Source organism: Zosterops lateralis (genome assembly GCF_965231275.1).
Source record: "Zosterops lateralis genome assembly, chromosome: 4".
In the NCBI taxonomy this organism is placed as follows: Eukaryota; Metazoa; Chordata; class Aves; order Passeriformes; family Zosteropidae; genus Zosterops; species Zosterops lateralis.
In genome coordinates, this window is record NC_139765.1 from 17700542 (window position 1) to 17725738 (window position 25197).

Sequence of the window (25197 nt, forward strand, 5' to 3'; positions counted from 1 at the left end):
TACATGATTTCAGAAAGGCTAAAACCAGGATGAATGCCCACATTTGAGGTAATTATTGCCATTAGGTCACAGTTTGCGTAATGTAAGTGTATTTAAATCCTTCTTTTTAAAAAGCAAAAGTATCCCACAGTACTGGGGGATACCCATTGAAGCAATCAGAATCCAGAATCCTGATCAGTGGGTTTGCTTCCAAAGGAGCCAGCGGTCCTGGAGTATAAGGCACTCCCAGAACAGCCACCAACCAGCCTAGAGCTCAGGCAAGCAGGCCTGCAAAAAGCCTTTTTAATTTTTTTTTTAAAGAAAAGGAAAACTTAAGAAAAAATGCCATAAAATAGATGGGTAACTTTTCTGATCAGAATTCCAGACCAAAGCTTTTCTATCTGTCTTATACCTTTCCAAACAGTTTGCTGAAAAATCAAAATACATTGGCTTAAATATTAACTCTATTCCAGCACTGCAAAAACTCCTTGGCTATGTTCTGAAAGTGGGATAAGCTTTGCTTTTGCTGAGTGTTGTTGCCCCGTTGCTTTCTGTTTCAAAGAGGAAAAATGTTTGAAAGAAAGAAAGAAATGAGGAAGGAAGAAAATCAGAAAGGAAATAAGGGAGGGAGGGAGGGAGGGAAATAATCCCTGCCTGTCAGAAGTACACACAAGTATTTATAAGGTTTGTGTGAATCTGCACACAGTTCCCCTCACAGCAAAAGAGTTAAGAACAGAGATGTCACAATATTTATCAGTGCAGTAAAAAATATCATTTTTGGAAAAAAATATACCTTTAGTATTGCCATTCTTAGATTAACTATGATAAGCAAAAGATTAAAACCAAAAACTTTCTCTTCAAACACACATGAATAGTCTGTTATAGCAGCACTGCTAAAACTGGAAGGACAAAGCTAACCCGTAAATGAGAAACAGGAGTTTCAAACCACAAATGTCGAATGCAAAACATCCTAGTATGCTTCCTAAGACTTCTGAAAAACCAAGCCAATCTACCGTTCAAATTTCACTCTCAACATACACAAATGCTCTAAAACCACGTCTTGCCACTGAAAGCATTTGACACATGCAGAACTCAGCTCACTTTACCTCCAGACCAGTTCTCACACCTCCACCTGCATCAGCAGCTCGCCACAGGTAACCACTGCCTCTAGGGTCCCTCACAGCCATCCTATTTGTCCCAGGGGACAAGGAGCCCTTGAGCACAGAGCCTTGGTGAGCAGAGCTCCTCTGCACACTGCCAGGCCTGCCTTCCAGGGGCCACCTCTGCTGTAGGTCTTGCTGTGTGCCTGGGGTGCCTGGTGAACATGGTGGCATCACAGCAATACACACACAGATAGTGGTGAGGAGGATGGACCACAGGGATAGAGACCAGCCTGGAAAGCCCAGCTCCTCTTATCCAGTGCAGTACTCCTGCAAGGAGTCTACTCAAGGCTCCTGCAAGGAGCCACTGACAATAGGACTGGAACCATTTCTTGGAGCACCTCACTCAGCATCTGCAACCCCGGGTGAAATTGTCACTGTCATCAGAGGCAGCTTTGTTGGAGTATGGCAGTGGGGGAGCCTCAGCAGCAGAGAACCATCTCCTCCCTATGTCTGGAGGGAGAAAAATTATTCATTGGCACAGAAGTGGGCCTCAAGAATTAAGCTGGGGATTCCAGGTACTTTGGACAAAGGTGCTTCTCACAGGGGCACCAGTAGGGTGATGTAGGTAAGTGCCCAGGACTACAGATCAACTTTGAAGCTTTGTGTGCTTTGAAGCTCACACAGCGAATGAGAAGATGGCAGGGACAGCTATGTGAACAGGAAGAGGGAAAGCATTCCCTTCCCGCACCTTTCCCATCTGTATTGCCTACCCATGGCAGACTTCGCATACAGGTATCCAGGATTTGACCCACAAGTAGCACTGCAGATCTCTAATGATTTCAAAGCCATGGAAGAACACAAGTATAAGTCCAACACCCTCACCCAGCTGTGCCTGGCCTGACCATGGCATCACTCTTTGGGATATCAGGAAAGAGTTTTTCACCCTGAGAGTGGTTGGGCACTGGAACAGGTTTCCCAGGGAAGTGGTCACAGCGCCAAGCCTGACAGAGTTCAAGAAATATTTGGACAATGCTCTCAGGCACATGGTGTCATTCTTGGAGTGTCCTGTGCAGGGCCAGTAGTTGGACTTGATCTTGATAGGTCGCTTCCAACTCAGCATATTCTATGATTTTATAGAACAAAACCAGTGTCCTAAATCCAGAGGAGATACTACAGAAGCATGCAGAGCATCCAGAAACTTATCCCCACTACAGAGCTCACCATTTGCACACTGCAATGTCACCACTAAAACACCTAAATCAATGTGAACAATAACAAGAGAAGAAAAAAGTTTTTGACATCCCCTACAGTTTAGGATAGCAGCAGTATTTAGTGTGAATTTTTCTGCTCATCAAGCTAGCTACTTGAAAAGATGTCAGAAACTTGAGAGAGAGAAAAAAATAAAAAAATAAGTGAATGGAAAGATTGAGTTCCATGGTGTATCCTCATTGACTGGTGCTCATGACTCGTGGCTTCATTTAATTTCTGGAGTAGATGGGAATCTCCTTCTCTTTTTTTTTTTTTTTAAATAAAGTATCTTTGGTTAAAGAAAAAAACAGGTTTATTGCCCTTCAAATTTGCTAATTCAAACCAAATTACAATACACAGTCCCTTGAATGTATAAAAAGAGAAAAAAAAAGTCACAGTCAAAAGTGTCTCTTTCTTGGAATGTTTTATATATTACATCAAAACTTCTAGAAAGAGAGAATTAGAGACATGCCAAAGCCCAGTTTGTTGGGTACAAACAGATAAAACCTGCCAAGGAAGATGCAATTGCATTTGCTCTCTCAAATGACTGGATTTGACCACTCTACACAGAGATGCACTTCCATTTGGGTTTTCCAGTCTGCTCGTTAATGGCTCTCTACCCTCCCTCCTGCATTCTGACCTCACAGCAGGCAACAGAATATCCTTGTGAAGAGAGACAATGTCTGTGCTCCCTTCTGCTTCCTGCACAAGGAGAATGCAAGAGGACATGATGGAGGAAAGGACCACTTTTTCACTCTGCCAGCCATAGGCCATCCATAAAAATTCCAGTATCTAAACATTCTCCTACCCTGTCAAGTTTCCACACCATTTACTCCATGCACACAAGGAACACCAACTGAACCAAACCATGCCAATCCCATTTCCTCTCCAAAGGACTCTGCAAGCAAAACCAGCTGGCTATTATTATGTGTGTTGTACTAACAGCATGCAAAGCTTTTACTTCCTCTGCTGAAATGACTGTGTTTCCCCTATGACCAACCACACCTTCATCCATACAATTCCTTTATACAGGTGTGAGGGAGGAGGTATTGCTCAGCTCCCTTATACCCACCAGAAAACACAGCTCTCACACAGGGTTGCACCCTCAAAGCAATCTGATTGCTGTGCTGTGCATCTCTTGTAATCAGCACCCCATCACCATGACTGTCTGGCAGATCAGCAACTCCAGGATGGACAATGTGAAAGGTGGCTCCTCTGACGTGCACTGTAACCCTTCTCTTTGCCAGCCTGTGCTGTTGTAACAGTTCCACTGCCAAATACCCCCCAAAATCAGATCTGAGCCCATGTGGGAGAGCAGGCCAGATGGGTACACAGGGAAAATGCAATTAATACAAGTAAAACGTTACTGTGATTGAGACTGCAACCTTCCACGCTTCGCTAATCTTAGGCCAGAGGAGCACATAAACAAGATTTAACTTGAAGTTCTTTAGCAAAGCACTCAAGTGCATGATTAACTTCCAGTCTCTGCTGAAGTCCTATAATTTTTTGATGGAATTTAAATTCAGTCACTGCTTCCCCCTATTCTAAAAGAGCAGGTGATGCAAGTCAAACCATAAATACCTAAACTGTAGCAACCAGAACAGCATAACAAAATTTCACAACAAATAATTGTAAAATAAGGGAAAATCTACATCAGGAGCAAACAAAGAAGAAAAATCAAATCAAGCATTCTGGCCTGTGGACACCTAGTCTTCAGTGAAAGTGGAAGAGCAGGTGAGGAACACTGCCCTGTCTGCAGCATGCTTTACCCAACAAATGCCATCTGTGTTGTGCCAGTGTTCTTTATCCAGTGATGGGACTAAGAGTCACCCTTGCAGCTCTGCTGAGGCTCCTTCGATAGCCCTGTTTCTGTAGAGACATCCATCTGTGTCCTCCTCTAGGAAAAACAAACCCTTAATATGTAGTGGGGCCTTGTGTTCTTTGCGAGGGCTGAATGATCACGGCTTGGAGCACAAGTAAGTCTTAATCTTATATAAAGGTCCTTTCAAACTAAGGGATGGTGAGCTAAACCCTGGGGCACTAAGGTCCTTACCTGCCTTTGATCCAGCTCTCCTAACCGATCATTATGTTAGCTGCTGTCAGGTGTTGGCCTCTGAATGAATATTTCTGGACTTATTCTTAAATGCAGATGTGACCCAGAGGATAACTCCTGTTCCTCAAGGCTGTAACCACTCTCACTGAGTGGTTCTACTCCCCCAGATTAGTGGCAGAGTTTTCATCATTGGAATAATCTCATTTCTCCTTCCTTCTGCAGTTCTCACAATCACAGTAACCCTTCCAATGCCACTGATGAAAAGAAATAAAATTAACAACAACAACAATAAGAGAAAAAAACCCCCACAAAGTTTAGGAATGCATGTGCAATTAAAACCCAGAGTAAAATATAATAATAATAATAAAATAATAATCATAATCATAACAACCATACAATAAAATAACATTATCTTTCCTTTTCATGACATAAGCAGCATGACGCTCTCGCTCCCAAACTGGTGAGAGAGGAGAGGAATGCAAGAGAGAGAGCAGGGCTTTATTTTCCTGCCTCAGATGAAAGGGGACATGTCTTTCCAAAAGAAGAGCGGGGGTAAGGTGCATAGGCTGCTGGGAGATTGCATCCTCATCTACAGTATATTGACGTGGAATGAAAGACAGGCAGGAGAAGAAAACTGTGCAAGAGTAGCCCAGGAGCCAGAGCTGGCAACCAGGAAGGTTGTTTGGTGGTTTGCCAGAAGACAATAGCCTTGTTGAATACCCTATGCATAGCAGGATTCCTTTGTCTTCCAGCCCAGCCAAGCACTTAGCACAAAACAGTGTAATTGTGCTTGTTTTTCTGTCAGCTTTTCCAACCTGAGAGAGCCTACTTCCTCACTGCCACTCAAGGAACCCATCCCTCACCACCCTGCCAACAAACCTGCTATTTTCCAGCATCTTGCAAAACACCTGACTACTTCATGCTCTAGTTACAAGGAAATGTAGAGAGGAACTGAGCAGGCCCATAGACTTCAGCTTTCATGGAAACATTCTACCAAACTCCTTTCTCTGCTTCCTCCTCAGGACACCCACAGGCATGATGGTACTGATGCACCAGTGCAAGTGCCATTACCAGGGAAACTTCCTGCTGAACCAAACCAATAACAGGAAAGGCTCTCTTTAGAAACTGTTGGAAAACAAAACGACCATGTAGCATTTCTTGGTGTGGAGGACCAACCTACTCTCCAGTTCCAGGGTCACTCTTCCACTGCAGGCAGTTTTTTGGGGTGTAGGTGAAAAGAGAGCAGGCGAGGCACACAGTGTCACAGCTATGTTAGAGTGGCTAAGGCTGTATGTATTATAATACTCTTTTCACTTAAGAAACCTGAGATTGACTCTCTCAACTGGATTTTCTCATGCTTGCTTTGGGATGAGAGGAGGGCTGGAGACAGCCCTTTCCTGACCCTTTCTCATCAACAGACACAGTGAGAGATGTTGGCAACAACTAGTGTTTCTCCCTGTCAAGGACTAAATTTTTGTTCCCATTTCAGACATACGATCAGGACAACCTGATTATGAGGATGGACACTGCCCTCCCGCTCCATTGAGAACATTGGCAAACAGCAGAATGAGAATTCAGTTTCCAGGGAGGAAACCTGCTATTTCAACAGGACAGAAACAGACCAGTTCACAAATGAGTGCCCAGAGTCTCTGGGTCCTCACAGCTGACCTGGTTGCTCCCAGCCCATCCAGTGCTCAACATAACCCAGTTATATTCACTTCTGACCCCAACGAGCCTCCCCAACACCTCACCAAGTGAGCTATGATTGACAACGTGGGAAAAAACCCAACACCACCAGCAGGAGAAAATCGGCAGTAACAACCCCCACCTCCCCCCCCCCCCCCGCAAAAAAAAAAAACAAAAAACCAAAAAAAAACAACAACAAAAAAAACCACAAACCCAAAAATGAAAAAGAAAGAAAAAGAGCTGAGAGTAAATTCCAACTAGTCTCAATCAGTTTCTAGGAGTACCAGTGGAAGTAAACCCTTAAACCACATCTGTAGTTTGGTAAGGCACTACGAGGGAATGATGTAAAACTAAGACTGTGACAGTTGTAAAGGCTGTGCCGAGGAACACACCACAGAGAGAAGGCAGCATCTGCACTCACACACACACACACACACACACACCTGGACAATCACATTGTTACATGCCTATGTTATATCACTTTTCTTTGTGCAATCACATTGAGGAATAGTCTATTGGTATCGTTGAAGTTCAACACAAAAGAGTAAAAAGGGGTATGACCTGTATAGTGCTACATTCTACCAGGGCTGAGGGCAGGGGGTTGGGGGCAGCTAAAATGTCTCCTCCTATACTAAAATGGCTAGGGATTGAAAAGGAAAACTTCCAAAAAAACAGCAGAAAAAAAAAAACAAATCAAACAAAAAAAACAAAACAAACAAACAAAAAAAAAAACCCTAAAAAAAAAAAAAAAAGGCAACTGAAATCCAACATACGTTATTAGAGGTCTTGTTTAGGAATAGCATTTCTCAGGGATTTATCCAGTGTGTTCAAGAAGAGGGAGAAACACCCCCACTGCTTCTGCTCACAACCAGTGCTGCACAGCCTCTTTTTCCAGGTCTGTTCAAGTGTAGCAGTGTTAGGCCCAAATTTAGACCACTGGGACAACGTTTTATCTTCCACCTTCAGCCTCCCTTACCCACTTTCTTTTTCCATTACAAATCCCCCAAACCTATGTATACTTTGGGATACAAAAACTGCTGTATAAACCCTTTGAAATGCTGGATAAATCCCTAATCCATATACCTACAGGATTAAAAACCTAATGGATTTCATTTTAGGTGTTCTGGACAACAAATTTCTAAATGTAGCTCACTATTGGATGAAAATAACCTTTAAGTCTGTTGGTGAAGTTCTTCAAAAGACAGGACCCACTGGAGGGTCCTTCTCCTTATCTCTTTCTCTATAGTTTGGTGCAGAATGGTTGGTTTTTTGTGGATTTTTGTTTTTTTTTCTGTTCTTTTTTTTCCATTTTCTTTTTTTTTTTAAATAAAAATTGTAGAATTGGCTTTCCCCGTTCTTTCCTCTTTTTCTTTTCTTCCTAAAGTCTCCTTCATTCAAGCTTCACACGAGCCTCCCATTGCATTGCTAGTTTGTCATGTTCTTCAATACAAAAGCAGCTGCCTCACTCCCCCCGGGGTGGGTGCGTCTCTCGTTCTTTATTCCAGTGTTTAGATGTAAGGATACTGGTTGACCTTGGTGGGGCTCAGTGGGTATCCAGTGTAGACTGTGGAGGCTGGAGAAGCACTGATATAGGTCTGATGGGCAAACTGAGCCTGGTACTGACTCGGGTGGATGGTGGGTGAGGGCAGGACACGCGGGCCCATGCTGACAGGGACCTGGTGGACGATGCTGGCAGGGTAGGTGGTGTGCTGCACCGCGTGCCGGGCGGAGCTTTGCGAGGCCACCAGGTGCGCGACAGTGCCCGTGGAGCCCAGGGCGGCGGGGGCGGTGTATGTGTACAGGTGGGGCTGGGTGGGCAGGTGAGCAGCGGCAGCCGCAGCCAGGTGGGGATGAACTGTACCATGGCTGGGGCTATTGTGTGGGAAAGAGTACGGGGCCTGAGCTATCGTTGGAGTGATGTAGGCTTGCTGTCTCCGGTGACTCCCTGTGCGGTCAGTCGAGATGTGCTGCTGGCCCTGGATAAAGACAGCAACAGGGATAGGCAGTTACAAGACAAGAGATAGCTCTTTGCCTCATCAGTAGCATCTGAGAGCCTCCCTGCAACACCAGGACAACCTCAGAAAAATTTCTTGAGCTCCTCCTAACACCCTCACCATTGCCAGTCTTCCCTTGAAAATGAGTGACAGCAGTGGGTCTCTCACAATCCTAGGAAGACCCTGTAGTTTCATACTTTCACCAAAATGACCCCTAGAAAGTCATTAAGTCCTGCAGTTTGAGCTATAACCTGTGATACAGCTACCAAAAGACACAACCTTGGATGCCCAGCTCCCAAGAACATCTTCCTCAAGTCCAATTGCTCAGGCAACAAGTGTTTTTTACTGAATTCTCTCCTGACAAATTGTGGTGCACAGAGAGCTCAGGGGAATGAAATTGCCTAACTATGCCTGGAACAGGCAATTTATTTTTGCTCAGTTTGGGTATTTCCAGTTAATGATTTCCTTGGTTAGTAAAAATAACCACGTTATTTTTTTAAGAGAAAACCTGCAGCTTGATTAGATCCTGCAGGTGCCTGGTGCCCTCACTGTCATCAGCTAAAATTACTTGAGCACAGGAAACTTCTAGCAGTGGAATGGGAACAATATTCTTTCTTTTCCCCAGGGATTTTCTAAGTTGTTTTCTCGCATTGCACATAAATGTAAGGAGTTTTCCCAGTCATTTGTAGTCAGAATATTAAATTACCAATAAAGCAGGAATTAGAAGGCAAGAAGGAAAATGCTCCATGCTATTTCCTTCTATTCTTCCAAACCTTTTCATCCTTTTTCTAAGTACTCTCTGTGCTGTTATTGTGGAAATATGGTAGCCAAACTCCTCCCCAACACTTGCAAAGAGCATCTTGCTCACTTCCTCCATTTTCACACACTTTTATTTCAAATTTGTTCACATTTTTAAATGTTCTCTGCATATTGAAGGAGAATAGACATTCTTCTCCACCAAGTTATTTTTCTTTTTAAAAAACAGTTCTGCTTATATCCAGCTCTGGATGCATACCAGCACTGTCCTCTAAGCTCTCCAGACTTTCTCCTCTTGAAACATTGGTAACTGAGCTATAACTTCCCTACTCTTCTCAACTTGTTTCAGGGAAGAGAGAGGCCCCAGGTGCAGGATGTGAAAAGGGCATTATTTCCTGCAGCTCCTGGGAGTTCTGATCACAGACTGGGAGACGTCTTTAAGAACTGCATGCTGCCAAGAAATGGGATTTGTCTAGATCTCAGCCCAGCTTTATCACAGGATGGATCAAACTCGTTACATGAGGTCACCTATATACATAGAAGCTCTGGTTTGCCTTGTCCCATCTGATGGGGACTTCTCTCCCAGTCCCACAGCCAGGCTCATGCATTCTCTTCACTTGGAAGATACTCTCCCACTGTTACTTACAGCTAAGGAAAATTCAGTCCTCCCTACATGCTCCTGCCCCATTCCTTTGTGGCTAAGCCACTGCATTTCCCCTCTCACGTTATTCCCACTCACACTATTAGACCATCAGACTTCAGATCACACAGGAAGAGTACCCCCAGCCCACTCAGGGGTGTGTGATCTGCACTACCTCTGGTGCCTGATGTGGAAGATCAAGGTCTGCAGTCAAGCAGAAACAAGTTGATCCAACTCAACACAGGGTCCAACTATCACTAGACTGGAACAGGACAGCCCATGATGTAGGAGAGGTAGGTAGCAGCTGGATGATGCATCACCAAAATCAGTCTTGGTTGACTTACCTGACTTAGATTAAGAGGCTGCTGCTGCTGGAAATGTGCTCCTGGTCGCTGCTGCCTATAGGCAACGGCTCCAGACGAGCTCCCTGAAGAGTGACCGCTGGTGGAGGTCACGGTGCTGGAGGACTTGGACTTGTAGGAGGATGAGTGGTGACTGGTGGTGACTGTGCCAGGAAAGGAAACACATTTGTAGCTTACATGACATTGTTTAATTGCTCACCCTACCTTTTCCTCACCGTGTCTCCTCCAGAGTGGCTTTTGGGAGGAGACACACAACAGAAGCAGGTTAAGAAAACTATTTCTCTCAATTAACAGAATACCTCAGCAGGGCTTGACATACACGACCAGCCTGTTATCCTAGAGGCAGACAAAGAGACCTGATTAACTGGACCCGAAGGAGGTCTGGAGCAGGCTTTATAGATCCTTCAGAACCATGAGACAATGTTATGCCAGCAGAACTGTACAATGCCGGTACAAATCCCAAGGAGAGGAAGGAAAGTATGATGTGCACAGCCTAAAAAAGCCCTGGTTTGCCTAACGTCAGGTGAGTGGGAAGGGAAAGAGAAGGAGCTGGTGGGGAGCTCAGCCTTCAAGCCTTTGTGTTCACCAGCAGTGTGTCCAAAGCAAGGACTGCCAAGTAGCTCAAAATCAACTGCTTCGGGCCAGACTTCCATCATAAAGTTCTTTTCAACACATCGCACTATCTAGCATTGCAGAAACTCTGGATGAGCAAACCTCATCCAGCGAAGATCCCGGGGAAATGTTCTTCCCAGGAACGTCAACAGGTTTGGGTGAAAACTCACAGGTGTTTTCAATCTCTGACCTGTTTTAAAGAAAGCCTATGAAAAGGCAAGGCAGCAAAAGTTCACACTTGCACGTGGGTGCCTTTCATGTCAAACATTGAGCTAAAGGCTGCATTCTGTTCTCGGGTTTGTACAGAACTAACTGGGACCAACACTTGCCCCATGACTCCTGAGTGAACCAGGGCACATAAATAATGCAACATGGCTACCAAGAATAGATGTGTCACTTGAGAGCAGTGCAGGAGCACAGTTTCTTTGGAAAACAAACCAACCAACCAAAGAAAATGAAACTGAACAATGAGATTCTTCCAAGATAAATCATTTATTTCTTACTAATTTTCTTGATGGAAGAGGTGCAATTTACCTGGTGCCAGGCTATCGCACTCTACCAGCACCTCACTGGCCTGGGTTTTCAGTGGTGGCACGATGATCGTTCGGGGGTTCCCACTGCAGTGAGTCTCTGGAACCCCTTTGGTGTCGTAGCTGTTCCCGTTATTCTGCCCTGTGCGATGTTGCACGGCGTATGGGCTGTTGTTGCTGGAGGAATCGGAGTAGGGAGAGTCATGCACAGTGACACAGCTGATGACATTCTTCCTTTGCTTGGACAAGGTGCTGCAACACAAGCAGACAAGTGGAAAGAGTGAATGGGCAGTGATCGTCTTGATACCATTAGAAGGCCCTGCCCGTGGCAGAAGAGCACAGCCTTCGGTCCTCCACCAGAGAGAGGCTGCTTAAGCCAAATCCTGGTCTTCAAAACTCCCTCATTACTATTCCAGGAAAGCCTTCATGGAGGTCAAGGAGAGAGTAAGACAATGTGGATAGATCTTATACTTACACTGCTTAGAATAGCACTGAACCAGACTGCCAGATTTATTTTTAGACTGTTTTTTATGTATGTGTGCAGTAGAAGCCCAGCAGTTATACTAGGCTTTGCTGCAAGTCTCACCACCCACACAAAAATGTGGCAATTTCTCCCAGCCTTTCAGCAATGATTTAATAATAGATGCTATGACTTTTCACTCTAAATTCCATGAATCTACAAAACACACACCATTCTATTTACTAATATGGTACAATGGACATATATTCTCTATAAGCATTTGAAAATGAGGAAAAAATAAGAAATGAACAAAGTATGAAATGCTTTTGATTTTCTTTCCTTTCTTTGAACAGGCTCTGGGTCTCCTGACTCAAGGTCCTGCTGCAACTAATCTATCTATGACATCAAAAAAGTGATTAAAAAGGCACATCAACACTTCCAAGATTAGTGCTGGAAGTTCATTAGACTAGACTGCATGAATACGATTGGGATTTGCTCTGCTATTGTGTCTAATTAGTCCTCATGGTTTCTTCTTCCTGTTACGAGCTTGTTTAGGGAGAAGAAGAGAGAGTGAGAAAGAGGAGGGAGGAAGGGGGATGGTGAAGATTTGCTTAAATGCCTCACATCCTTGACAGTGCACAGACCTTGACTACAGAAAATAGCTGTTATGTTTCACTGATTGCATTATGTTGTTATGGCAACTGAAGTTTTTAAATGATGAAAAGAAATGGATAGCACATAAAAAGCTAAGTAATTAGGCTTAATGGTGGAAACAGCCCCAACAAAAACACCATAGAGAAAAAGGAAACTTAACTTCATGAGTGTGCACTTTAAACAGAGGGAGATCTCTTTCCCATGGAGCATCCCCTCCATTCTCTCAGTCTGGCTAGTCCAGTCCAGGGAACAGCTGATTAATCTGGTCTCAGTCTGTGATGGAGCTGTTTGTTCCCTGGTCTCAGCATCACATCGTGCCCAAAGGAAGGTGGAGCAGATACTGAGAACAGTTTCCTTCCAAGGACATTGTTTTCCTTATTTATTTTTCACAGTCCTAAAGGAGCACTGGTGGGTTCCCTTCAACTCCTCATTTCAAAGTTTCTCTGTCAGCATTCACAAACTGCAACTCACCACCCTTATCCCAAGACTCAGGGTTCAAAGTCTATTTTCTTTTCCCTTTAAAGAACACATTGGGTTGCTGCATTCATAAACAAGTTCCCATCACACAGACTTTCCCTCAGCTATCATCACAGGATCCTGGTGTGCCCTGAGAAGGACAGGAGACCACGTTGTTCTATTAACAGTGAAAAAAAATGTCTCAAGAGGCCCCTGCCATCCTGAAAAATTGTCACTTGAAAGAGAGCAGATGATAGAGAAGTAGAGGGAGCTATTGCACAGCAGTTGGAAAGCAATTCTTCCAGGGGCAGGGATGGATTGGCAAGGAAAATGTACAACAGCAAACTCTCATATTCTGGCTTTTCACAAGGAGCTGGAGAGCGCTGGATTAGAAATGGAGAGAGCAGGTGTGCATCTTAGATGGACAATGACTGTGTGTGAAGAAAGATGTAGCAGTTTGGATATGCTGCTATGAAAGAAGAATATTAAGCCAATAAAATAGACTAATATTGCATCAATATTTCTCTCTCCATCAGTAGAAAGGCCTGTAATCACACATTTATGCGTATCCACGCTACTTGCCCTTTGCAGCTACCCTTGGCTGCCAGTTGGGAAGAGAGATATATTCTTTATCTCTGACAGTTATTACATTTTATAAAGAAAAATCAAGTCATTAAAGAGTTTTCTGACAACTGATAAGGTCTAACTGTTCTTTTACAGTCCCTTCCTGATCTAAGTGGCTGAGCTGCTGAACTGGAAATACTTGCTCTCAGCTGACAATTGACATGAGAAGGTTGAGCTGTAGAACTGGAAGGGTAATTTTCTGTGTAATCGGTGCTATTTATTGTTTTAGTATGGGCACATTTTTCACCAGTTTGATTGAAGGCTTCTCAAAGCAGGGACCATGGGAAGTTTTCTCCTTCAAAGTGTTACAGCTCCTTGGTTAAAATAAACAAAAATCAAGTATAACTCTTTGATTAAATAAGTAAGTGACCCCAAACACAAACCTTTCCAGAGAAAGGGACCATATCAGGGTATTAACCCATTTAATGGATGGGAATCTGAAAGGGACCAGAGCTATGGTCCTGCCAGGCCTCTTGCAAGTGCTGAGCACTGCTAATCCACATCATCTCCCAAAGTCAACTGGACTATTCCTGTAACAGAGCTAAAGCCCATGGGTAAATATTTGCTGGATTAGGGCCCAAGTGATCAGCCTCTCGATTCAGCAAGCTGTATCATTTCAAGCACATGAGGAGTCACACTGACTGCAACTGGATTTCTGTCTCTAGGAAAGGTAACAACTGTGGTTAATGTTACAGCAGGCAGAGAAGTCAGTTCGGACTAATCACATGTGCCTAGACCTCAGCACCTGCTGTACCAGAGCCTGCCCCAGAGATTAAGGGTGGGAATTCAGAAACATCAAAGGCCCAACTCATGCTAAAAATCAGTTGATTCACAGCAATGCCATTTGGGTTTTGCCTTTTTTGCTTTTATATGTTCTCTGTATTTTTCATACATATATTTGTAAGTCTGTCACCTATTGTATTAGTTTTTCCAGTACTTTTCCATGGCCTTTCCCTAAGCAGAAAGACAAAATTCCAGAGCTCCAAGCCCTGGGAGGAACAAGGCTCTATGCTATCTCAGTTCTTTCTGGGAACCAAGGCTGAGAACAACTCTTTGAGATACATTCTCATGGACAAAGTACAGCTTGTGCTGAAGCAGGGGGTTCCAGAGAAGGGGCTTGACCTGGGGGGGGGAATTGTATCACTCGTCCTCCTAATTAGTGCTTTTTATCAATTATGCTAATTTCCTAAAACCTATAAATGTGTACTCAATCCTGGGCGGGGGTGGGCTTTTGTGGATATCTTTCCATAACTGCTCCTAAAGGTCTTCAAATAAAGATCCTCTTTTATATTACCTCCTTATTAAAATTATATTGAGTTACATTTCCAAGTTGGGCAAAAGGCAACAACAGGTTTAAAGATGGGGTTAAAGATACACTTTAACCCAAAACAGAGGCTTCTGAAAATTCAGCCCAGCAGTTAGCATTCCCCCTATTCAAAGTCTTCCTGGTAGCCAGCAGCTTTCCCCCTTCCAGCTCCCTCTCAGCTGCTCCTACCTTACAGTAACCCAGGAGTTATCTGTGTGAGGCTCAGGCTGAGGGATCACTTTCCTTGCTCACAAACTATCAGGACTGAGAGCTTTTACCTGTTGACACAGCATTTGCCTACTCAGCAAGCTTACTGTATTCGTATAACTCAGCCACAGCTTTTGGGGATGTTTGTGCCTACACAGAAAAATACTATTAACAGCCTTGCCCCCTTCCTATTAAGCTCTCTCCAAGCTTGGTAATTGCTTTCCCTCCCGCACGCACAGAAGCAGCAGCAAACATGATTTAGTAGTTTGGGGAGTTGGTCTGTGTTCCTGGGCAGCTCGTGAGTCTGCCTGCATTATGTGGGGAGGTATATTTTAATTCTCCAGAGGAGGGAGGGGGAAAGACTGGTAAAGTGTCAGTAAATCTATCTACACAGAATGAAAAGCATTGAGCCAGGTAGGCTTTTTAACCCTTACTGCCAGGGTTTGTGTCTTCCCTTTCAGATCAGTAGATAAAACAAGCATTGCTTTGTACATTTATTATTAGTTTGTGAGTAGTATTCCATTCCCACCTGGTCCTAAAGAGCTTATCCTCAAGCTTGGACCCTTGAGGTCCAGTGTCTGTCCAATGTGCAGAGAGCATGACCAAGCCTTTTAAGTAAAGGCAGGTCTTGGAGATGGCTCTCTAACATACACCATCCTTGTGAGTGCCCAGCAGAGATGGATGTGGGTCCCTATTCCCTCCAGCAAGAAGAAGTCTGATAGAAAGGGAAGGAAGACGGTGCACAGGCACCCTGCAAGAAACTAAGGGAGTCATCTGAGATATTGTTAATGGAAAGGTGCTGAAAACAGACATTGAGAACAAAAAGTGAGTGGAAATTAAGGAAAAAAAGATGCTGAACAAGGTGTTAAAACTGCTGAATCCACCTCAATAGCCAAAGACAAGGACAGAGATAACAACTCCTGTAACAATGCAACTTGAGATGATTTTTACTTGTTAAAGGCCCAGCCCAAAAGCTTGGTATGCTGCAGCACTGCAGGAACAGGATCTTTTTTCCCCTGAATACCTTGCATTACAGCACAATTACAGAGAAACTAAATGATGTCTAGTGCAAGCAATTCTTCAGTTTGTGCTTCACTCCAAAAGCTAGAAACCTTTCAGTGCTGCTGACACTGTAGCAACAATCTATTTTAGCTCCCAAGGTCACCAACTTGGCCTTCCAATTTGAGGATGAAGGCAGCCATAGCACAACTGTACCTTTGAACTGGTGTGCATATACACCAGGGCATGTTAGCTTTACCTCACATTACAAAAGCTCTGTTCTAGGTCTCTGAAAACTTAATAACATGCAACCCTTTTAGTTTGCTGCTTCAGATTAATCCACCTATTCTAGGAAAGCATGGAGTCAGCCAACAAAAACTCACACCACAACTGCAATCAGTCTCCTCATGTTGAAAATTTCTGCCATGCATAGCTCATTTTTGGGAACGTGCCTCCTCTCTTCAGCTCAACCTCCATCCTGACCCGTTAATCTGCTCTTACCTTCTTTGTAAATTTGCGATGGTAAGAAATATTTATCAAGTACTACACTGAGGCCATTTTATTAGGCTATACAGCATGTGTCGTTGCTATTTAAGTCATATAAACTGAATTGCTTAGCAGGTTATAAAGGCCCTGCTGCTGAAGGTCTGCTGACAGAGCTACTGTCTATCTCTGTGATTTTAAGTGTTAGCTGCATGTCGGTGTCTTCTGGAGATGGAAGACAGCAATCTTTTAACCAAATGACTGTGGTTAGTGAATGTATTGCTATGCAGAGTCAGTTTATTACTATGCACAGCAGAACACAGCCACAGTAGGCTAGATGTCAGAAGAGAATTACAAATGGTGTTTTGCCCCTTGCACATGCACATCAGCAAGTTGACAAAAACACCTGGTTTGTGCCTGCCAGCAATTTCTGTGTGTAAGTTTTCTGAAGTGGGCTCCACCACCACTACCCTATGACATGAACAAGGTGAATAAAAACTTGCACCAGCTTACACTCTGCTCTTTTACAGAGTTGAGACTCGCACAGAGACTACACCACAGAGCTCCCCATCTTAAGAGGGAGGGAAAAACCCCACAACCCAGCAAGGATTTTGTGCCAGTGAAGACGGTCAATGAGGCAGTTCTTCAGTATGCCAACCAACAGCAGCTGTCACTCGGCCTTGTCCAGAAATACAGTGATTACTGTCAGGATCCCATGGAAAACCAAGCTGGAGAGATGTTACCTATGATACCAGCACAGGCAGTGGGGAAATGAGGGGCTCTCCTGCCTCTTTGGAAGCATCCCCAAAACCACTCAGCCGAAAGCCATCATTGTATTGTTTCAAGGAGAGTCATGTTTCCCTGGCTGCACTCGTTGCTTGGGAGGGGAAGTCATGTGGGCATGTCACAACAGCCACGTCCACTGCCCTTCTTCCCACCTCTTCTTCCTGCCATGCTCTGCAATGAATGGATGCAGAAATATCCCTCCCTGGACCACCAGTGCAGCCCAGTGCATCCCTCCCCAGGACTTTGTGTGCTCTCCCTCCACAGTTCCAAGGTGCCTTTGTGCCTCACTGTACCACATCTCAGCTCTTGCTTTCTCTCCACTTCTAAGCTTCAGAAATATTTAATCAAGGGAGGATTTACATTTAAACCAGTGCAGCAGGTGAAGCTGCATGCTGGGGAGCAGTTAACCCCTACTACATGTTACTCACTTAGTGTGTGCTCCGACCACTGTGACTGCACTTGCACTGCCAGTCAGCTGCTATGCCCACTAGACTTTCTTGCAAGAGCAAGTAGAGAAAACAAAAAGGAGAAACTAAAAATAAATATCAATCTACCTTCTGTCTCAGTGATTTACAAATAATGGTTAGACCTAATATCTTCAATTCAGAATAAAAACCATTTGGAGTTATCTTACAGCACAGCACTGAAAGTCTCTTTGCCCTATGAAATCTCTCTGCAAAGTATTCTGAGCCGAGAGTGTACAAGCTCATTAAACAAAAATGGTGACAAAATTGTTTCTTGTTCTTATAATGTTCTTTATAAGCCATTTCCCCCCTGCTGTTCTATAGAACAAAATATCACATACAAAACTTTGTGAGAAACAGAAACCAGGTAAAAACAGCACCATTTGGTAAAAATGTTCCCTTTTTATTTTGACCATTTCAATTTAATTTTCCTATTTTTTGCTTACATTTTGAAGAAACAAAACCCTCCATTAAACCAGAAATGAGAAGTCTACTTAATTAGTTAATTCTCTGGCACTTTGTTCCCTTAAACAAAGGTCAAAACTTATTGCAGTTTTGAAGCTTTTCCAGATTTCACTGTATTGAGGATATTACTAGGAAAAAAAAATCAATTTAGCCAGCAAAAATGCCTTGCTTTTGATGAACTGACTTTCCTAATCAAGAATTTGTCTTCTGAGGATCTCTGGCCATCTCTCTGAGGATGGAGCCTGCTGAACATATGTAGCTGAGGTTCCTCCTCGGTGACTGTGCCTTAGGCACGGGGCTGGGCCCAGTAGATGGCCCCCTTTGACTAGGCTCCACCAAGCAGGTCCTCCAGAGCTCATCTCACACCATCTCCCCAGCACCTCTATCCAACAGGAGGCCAATACTTTCAGATGACTATTGATTTTATAAAGATTACACCCAGATACACTCACCAACAGTGCAAAACGAGCAATGTGCTGCCCTGCCTTCCTGATCTTTCAGCTGCCATTTCATAAACACATAAGACTTCCAATCCTTCAGTAGGAAAAGGAAAATCCTACCCACATCGCAACTTTTTAGATTTTTCTTTCACCAATAAAAAATGTGCATTCCCTGTATGAGAAGAGCTCTCTCCGCCGCCGCTCTGGTGTTACAGAAAGGCTTTTCTGTCTGAGTAAATCCAAGTTATGGGGCTCCTTTACTGCATCAGCAGTATCATATTTCAGCAACATTACCAGTACTTCTTAAACTGAGACTGACGAACTCTTACATCATCAAAGGATCTACTACTTTTCACAACCAATCTCTGTTCACTGAGGAATAAATAAAATAAACATATTTCGTCTCATGGGTCAAAGGGTAATTTCTAGCCCTGTACGAAGTAGAAGAAAGAAGTGCCGTAGCAAATTCAGGACCTGATTCAATGACAGCAAAGTTAATGCAAAGTTACCACTGCTATCAATAAGATGTGATCAGGCAATTACCTTTGATTTGCCAAATGCCATATGATTTCTATATTCTAACCTAGAAAAAGCTAAGGTTTCTAAGATGTGAAAAATAGCACATTTCAAGTGATTCCTTACTTTTCACCCCCACACCACAGCTATTGCCCAATATGGTAATATTTGCATATATGAGCCAGACAATGCATTCTTTGCATGGTTTCATTTTCGACTCAGATCCTGAACCTTTGGGCCCTGATTACATTAAGCACATACTTCACTGTCACTCCCATTTTTCTTGGAGCCAAAAAAATAGGCAAGAAAAGAAAACTTAGAGGCATTTTCCTGAATGAGACAAGAAAAGAAAACTTAGAGGCATTTTCCGGAATGAGACGAACTTTCAATGAGAAAGACTTCAACTTCAGTGAGGACAAAGTTCATTGGCATTATATGCTGATACAGCTTCTTTGACTGGAAGCTATACTCTCACTCCAGCTGAGAATCTGGTCTTACATCTACCCATGTCAAAAGGTACTGAGCAAAATGATTCTGCTCTCCTGGAGATGTTAACTAAAAAAAATTCTTATTCTGGCTATGTTGTTTTCCACCTGTGTTTCTACCTCTAAGTTTCCATTTGCTCTGGTTACATCTGCACAGACATTTTAACTCACTCGTGTCCATGCAAAATGTCTCTATGTGGCTCAGAAATTAAATCTAGCTCTTACATCCTGGCCTTTCTGGAATGCTGGCACCCTGGCACTCTATAGATATACCATATGGATACAAAAAGTAGCCAGGGATCTGATCCCAGGCAGGAACATGTCTGGAATATGCTTTAGTCATATCAAAGTCAGTTTGTTTATGTAAGTCTGGCTCCCAGGACAACTTTCCAAGCCCTTCAGCAGACCCAAATCTTTTAATACCTCAAACTCCCAACTCAGTTTCCAGACATGTTCCTGAACTTTGTTCTGTCTGTCTTTCTGGAGAGGTGCTGAGTAAAGAAACTCGTCAGATGGCAGCAAAGTTGAAGCAGAGGAGACAACCATTGGCTGAAGTGGCTGCAGTATCCCAGCTCTTTCCTTCACCCCTCTCTGGACCCAAGAATGGCACCCAGATGGTAAATTTAAGGATTTACACATAATGTCTCAAAGTCTGGAATCAGCACTATGGGTAAACATGCTTTAAAAGACCTCCCACGGCCCTTGAGTTTTCAGCATCCCTTTTGTCTTGCCCTTCATTCCCAGAAGAGCCCCAGAAGCAGGGGCTCCTTATTTACAGTCCCCCTGACTTTCACACTGGTCTTCATGCAACTCTTTCTGGAAACATGCCTTCTTCCCCCATTTAAGCAAGGAATGCTGTAGGAACTTTTTTTTTTTTTTTTTTTTTTTTTTTTTTTTTTTTTTTTTTGTAAGGTGAAGTATGTTACACTGTCCTGTGAACCACTGTATTCATGGCAAGCCTGACTTTGAGAGGCACTGAGCTCTTGCTGCCCAGTGGAGTTCACTAACATAGAGAGAGCAATGGGAAGCAATGACGGCTGTTTGGAAGCATGTTGAAATTCCAGTCTGGATGCCTGAATCCTATGACTTTTCTTTACAGATTTTTAGCTCCTGGAGGCCAAATGTGTCTCATCTGCTCTGTGCACATTTGCAGGCTTCACTTATCACCACACTGAAAAGATGAAGAGATACAGAGAGGTATCTCTTGTGACTGAAGGAAAATCTGCCATGGAGCGTATTCTAAATAAATTAAAAAGTAATCCTCTCTTGACTGGAAGGATAAGGTTAAAAGTTTCCTATCTCAGTTACCAATATAGAGATGATATAATTATTCTGCTTTTTGCAAAGCTACTTCTCTACATCTTAAAAAGCAGAGCGATGTCTTGTGACTGGCATCAGATGGGAAAACCTAGAGCACTTGCATGTGATGAAAGGTGTTAAAGGACAGTCCTAGAAAATTAGGTCCTTTCTGATCCACAAGGGATGATCAGCAGTGGCAGCAGTCCTGGGCCATGCTGTTCACTAGGATGAGTTATCTCTAGGGTGCAAACTAGAGATTTTCCACCACTTTCTAGCCTCATTTATGCCTCTCTGCAGAATCAGACAAAAAGCAGTTTCTGCCACTTTTACTATAGTTCAAGGATATTTTGGCAACACAATCAAGATTGAGCAACTCTCTTGCAATATATTTATCATTACTGAGTATTTATGATAGAACCGCTGTTTTTGAGAGCTTTTAAAAGAAAATATGGAAGAAGCATATGGAAGATGTCATTTAATGCTCTTTACAGATGCCTGGATCACTTAGAGAAAAGGCAAATTTTAGGTCCCTTCCTTCCAAGCCCTTCTTTCTGTCTTTGTTTTAAACAGATGTCTCACTTAAAGAGGCTCATCACCACAGGTTATCTAATGTCTTCTTTCCACAAAAAGGATGTAGAGAAAACTGGTCTTTCCTCTTACAGATGAGACACTATGGTGTAGAGAGACTACTGCACTTCTCCAAGGTCACACAGCAAATGTACAGCACAGAAGAGCATCACCTGAATCTGTAGAGTCCTCAGATAGGAATTTTCCTCACAAATCAAAGATAACCTGGCTGACAAGATGCAAACATAGCTCCTGGAACCCTACAGCAACTCCAGCACTTCTATGCCCCTCTCTCCTCTTGTACACAGAGAAGGGCACAGGACTACTGCTCACCTGGTGGGCGCATGCTTCTGCTCTTCCTCTTCATCTGTGTCGCTGCTGATGGTGATGACGCTGACGGCAGGGCTAGGGGTGTCAGGGATGACGATCGTCTGCCGCTGCCGCTCCCGCGTGCTGCTGGTGGCCGCGTCTCCCCAGCTGCACGTCACCGAGGTGCTGCAGGCAGGGCTGGTGTGCACCATGGCACAGCGGGGAGGGGTGTTCTCCTTCACTCGCTTTGACCGCTGCGGAGAGCTGATGGACTGAGAGGATGAAACTTCATAGGTGGATGCACTGCTGGAAGAAATGGGAAAAAGTGTTAGTTGGTTAAAACTCTGCATGCTTAAGTCACCCGTTGCCATGGTTTGCGAGTCCTGGTCTCTGATTCAGTAGCACTGATTTACGGAGTCTAGGAAAACTGCAAAATTGGCATAGTCACTTCTTCAAAGAAGACAGTGCCTTGCATGACTTATTTATATAATTGGCTGAAAAGTAGTTTCTTTTAATAAAAAATTCAAATTTGCTTTTCCTGGAAATTTCCAGATGAGAACTGCTGCCTCTCAGGAGTTTGCACTGGGAGGGTAAATGCCAGCCACAAAGCCCAGACATACTGAACAAAGGCAGGCACAGCATGGCTGACACAGGAGGAACCACTCAAATGTAATCCCTTCCTCCCGTATCCTGTATGGATGCATCATAACCAGATATTTTTTGGCCAGAAAAAACTAGAGGTAAAATTAGAATTTGTTGTGGAAAACAATAATCACTTATCAGGAAAAGTTTTTTAAATGGAAATGAATTGCTGTTTAGGAATCTTTTTCAATTAACATTTCCTGCTCAATACTTAATTCTTTAGGATAGTGGTGTCCCATGGACGAAAACAGGCAGATGGGAGGACATATACTCAGTTTCATTGTTGTGTGAAGCAGTATATGACATATAAATATCAGAAAGAAATAAACCATATCTCTATTAGACAGTAGAGAAACATTTCCAGTCTTCCTACTTCAGCTTCCCTGCCTGACCAGTCAGAAAAGGCCCACTTGGATCAGGGATCCAAATGCAGAATTATCAGCCAAACAGTGCTATGTAGGTCTACAGATGGGGTTATTTACCAAAGCACACTGACTAAAGCTCATTTCACTCATTTCCCACACTTCCTTTCTTGGTCGTGTTTCTTTTTGCTCTTGCAAAACATCTGGAGATTCAAAAAGGAAGAAAACCCCCAAGTTCTGGTTTTGTTCTACTGTGGGGCCTGGGCTGCATGTTCAGCCTGGCCTGAAACCTAACAAAAGGAATAGGTGGCATCCATCAAAAGGAAGTCACCCTGGTAGTATATCACACTATACCAACTTACACAGGCTCTTTTGCATAACAAATGGCTGCACAGTAGCATTCAAAGTGCTTTTTGAATACCAATAAGCAGCGTGGAGTACCCTCCTTTCCAAAGGAGCAGGGTTCCTCGTTTGGTACAAAAAGAGTCACAGTCAATGAAGCTGTAGAAACCCTTTGCTCTGAGAGTGCCCCATTCCTCCTGGACACAGCCACCCTGCCCGGGAAGTGACAGGAGAGGGGAGGCCCTGCACAGGCACACTGGCTGCAACAGGCACTCTCTTTTGCTGGCTATCTGGGGACAGAGCTGCCTCTCTATGTTATGAATAGACTAAGGCAGCTGGAGCCTACCCAAAGTAAATCCAATATTAGAGAGCAGATAAATGGGAAGGATTTAAATAGTGGCCTCTTAACTTGAGTCAAACTGGTTACAAGCTCAGAGCCCCTCTGGCACCAGTCCAGTCACCCAGGAAAACTACAAGATCAAATTTTTGCCACTGCACAAGTGGTGATCCATTTTGGTTCTCTCCCCTGCAGTATTTTGTGTTTTATCTTAAAAAAAAAAAAAATGTGATAGTTGCACAGACCAGAGGACCTTCTCCAGAGCAGTTGCACATACACCTTGAACAGCCTTGTCCTCCAAACAAGATTACAGTACTGTGACAGGCACTGCAACCATCCTACCATCTGAGCTGTGCAAGAAACCCCAGACTCCCCCTTCCAGAGCCAAATGGTCCTACCAAGAGATGACAGATTCTAAGAACTGCCCTGTATGAGATATCCTTATAAAATGCTCCCTGTTTTATGGTGCCATAGTTATAATAAGGCCAAGGTATAATAATGGGTAACTGTTGCTGGTGTGCACTGTTGAAGACAGGGGCTAATGACCTATGTTAGGAGCTAGAGAGCTCAGGTGGCCTAAAGCCACCCTGGTCCTCCACTCCCGTGGCAATACAGCTCAGAAGACTGTCATCACCCTACTGCTTTTGAAAAGGGAGATGATGTGTCCATGTCAGGCACACGTTCCTGAAGATGCAGCCCCCTCAAGCTGCAGATGCTGCACCTCAGGAGTGCTTCTTTGAGATGATGTAAAAAGAAAAGTTGTGGCAACTGGGCTCTGCGCCACACTGACCTAAGAATACAGTGACATTTTTAAATCATCGGGACTACAAGGCTCCAGGTAATTGCAGCAGTGTAACAAGCTGTATGCACAGGACCTGAGCCTCCCATTCTGCATCTTCTCCAGCCACTAACTCCCACACAAAATGATGCACACTGGGTATAAAACACCCCTGACTACATCCTGGGTACCGAAGAGGTGAGGTAGTGAAGAGCCCAAAATGCGTGATCTAATCCCTCATAGGTTGTGGAACAAAGCCGATTTTGCCCCATGGGTGTCAGCAAGCCCTTCTCTTGTCAGCAGGCTGGCATGGTGGGGCTGCAGTGGGAAGCAGCCGGGCTGGGAGCCCCTGGAACTCACCGTGGAGCTGACTGGTGCTGCTTGCTCTTCCTGGTGGAGCCGGTGGCAGGTGGCTGGCGCATGACGTGAGCAACACCCACGTTGACGGGCTGGGCGGCAGGCAGGGCCACGTGGCTGGCCAGCAGCGTGGGCTGCTGCATGATGGGGTTGTAGTGGCTGCTGTGGGCATGCGTGTTTCTGCACAGTGGAGACACAGGCACACGGTGAAAATGCAACCGGTGGCTGCTCATCAGGCTCCTCCACAGCCTCCCATCACCCTTTACTGAGGTGCCCTCTCCTCCAGGGCCTGTTGGGTTGTCAGCCTCACCAGGATGGAGTGTTTTCCCCAGGGAATGGACTGAAGGAGTGGTGTGGGCACAGCATTCCACTCCAAGGGCATGGAGCAGAGAAGTCTCCCACAGCTCTCAGACAGTGCGGTCACAGGCTGCAGCCCTTCTCCCCTCAGTCCTGTAGCCTTGCAACACCCCAGCCCTCATGCCTCCTCCAGCACTTGTGGGTACTTCAGGCCACCTCCAAGCACCTGCAGCTTACCTCCAGTCTGCCAGCGGTTGGGTGCCTGCCATGGACTCAGGGATGACGGTTGCGTGCTGGACAGAAGTGTGGGTGGCCACCCCAGTTAGCTGCTGCCAGGAGGGAGGGAGCAGGATCTGCTGAGTGCCACTGGGCCATGCTTGCTGTCAGACAGAGGGAAAGCAATTCCTTAGCAAAACGCATCAAGCACTGAACAGGAGTGATGGTCCATGCTCAGCTGGGGCCCCTAAAAATGATCATGGTCATACTACACAGCTCTTACCACCTTTCAGTCACAGGTGACAAACACTGCTAGGAAACCACAGTTTAAGCAGGAATAGTTATCAATATAAAGAATACAAAGGAGGGGCAAAAAAATCCTT

At 44.3% G+C, this 25197-nt stretch overlaps 1 protein-coding gene across 4 annotated transcripts in view; it reads right to left on the minus strand.

The window, feature by feature from the left end:
• Window positions 1–7304: 7304 nt before the first annotated feature.
• The window catches only part of HIPK2 (homeodomain interacting protein kinase 2), a 138220-nt gene continuing 120327 nt past the window's right edge, over window positions 7305–25197 (minus strand). For 3 of the 4 annotated variants that reach the window (XM_083858847.1, XM_083858846.1, XM_083858844.1), the window contains 6 exons: window positions 24836–24978; window positions 24305–24481; window positions 21508–21789; window positions 10968–11215; window positions 9804–9964; window positions 7305–8045 (listed from right to left, as the gene is read on the minus strand). In XM_083858847.1, coding sequence (XP_083714973.1) covers window positions 7578–8045; window positions 9804–9964; window positions 10968–11215; window positions 21508–21789; window positions 24305–24481; window positions 24836–24978 — 1479 coding nt within the window. In that variant the 3' untranslated portion in view covers window positions 7305–7577. The remainder of the gene's footprint in view (window positions 8046–9803; window positions 9965–10967; window positions 11216–21507; window positions 21790–24304; window positions 24482–24835; window positions 24979–25197) is intronic. The other variant, XM_083858845.1, reaches the window with a different exon arrangement.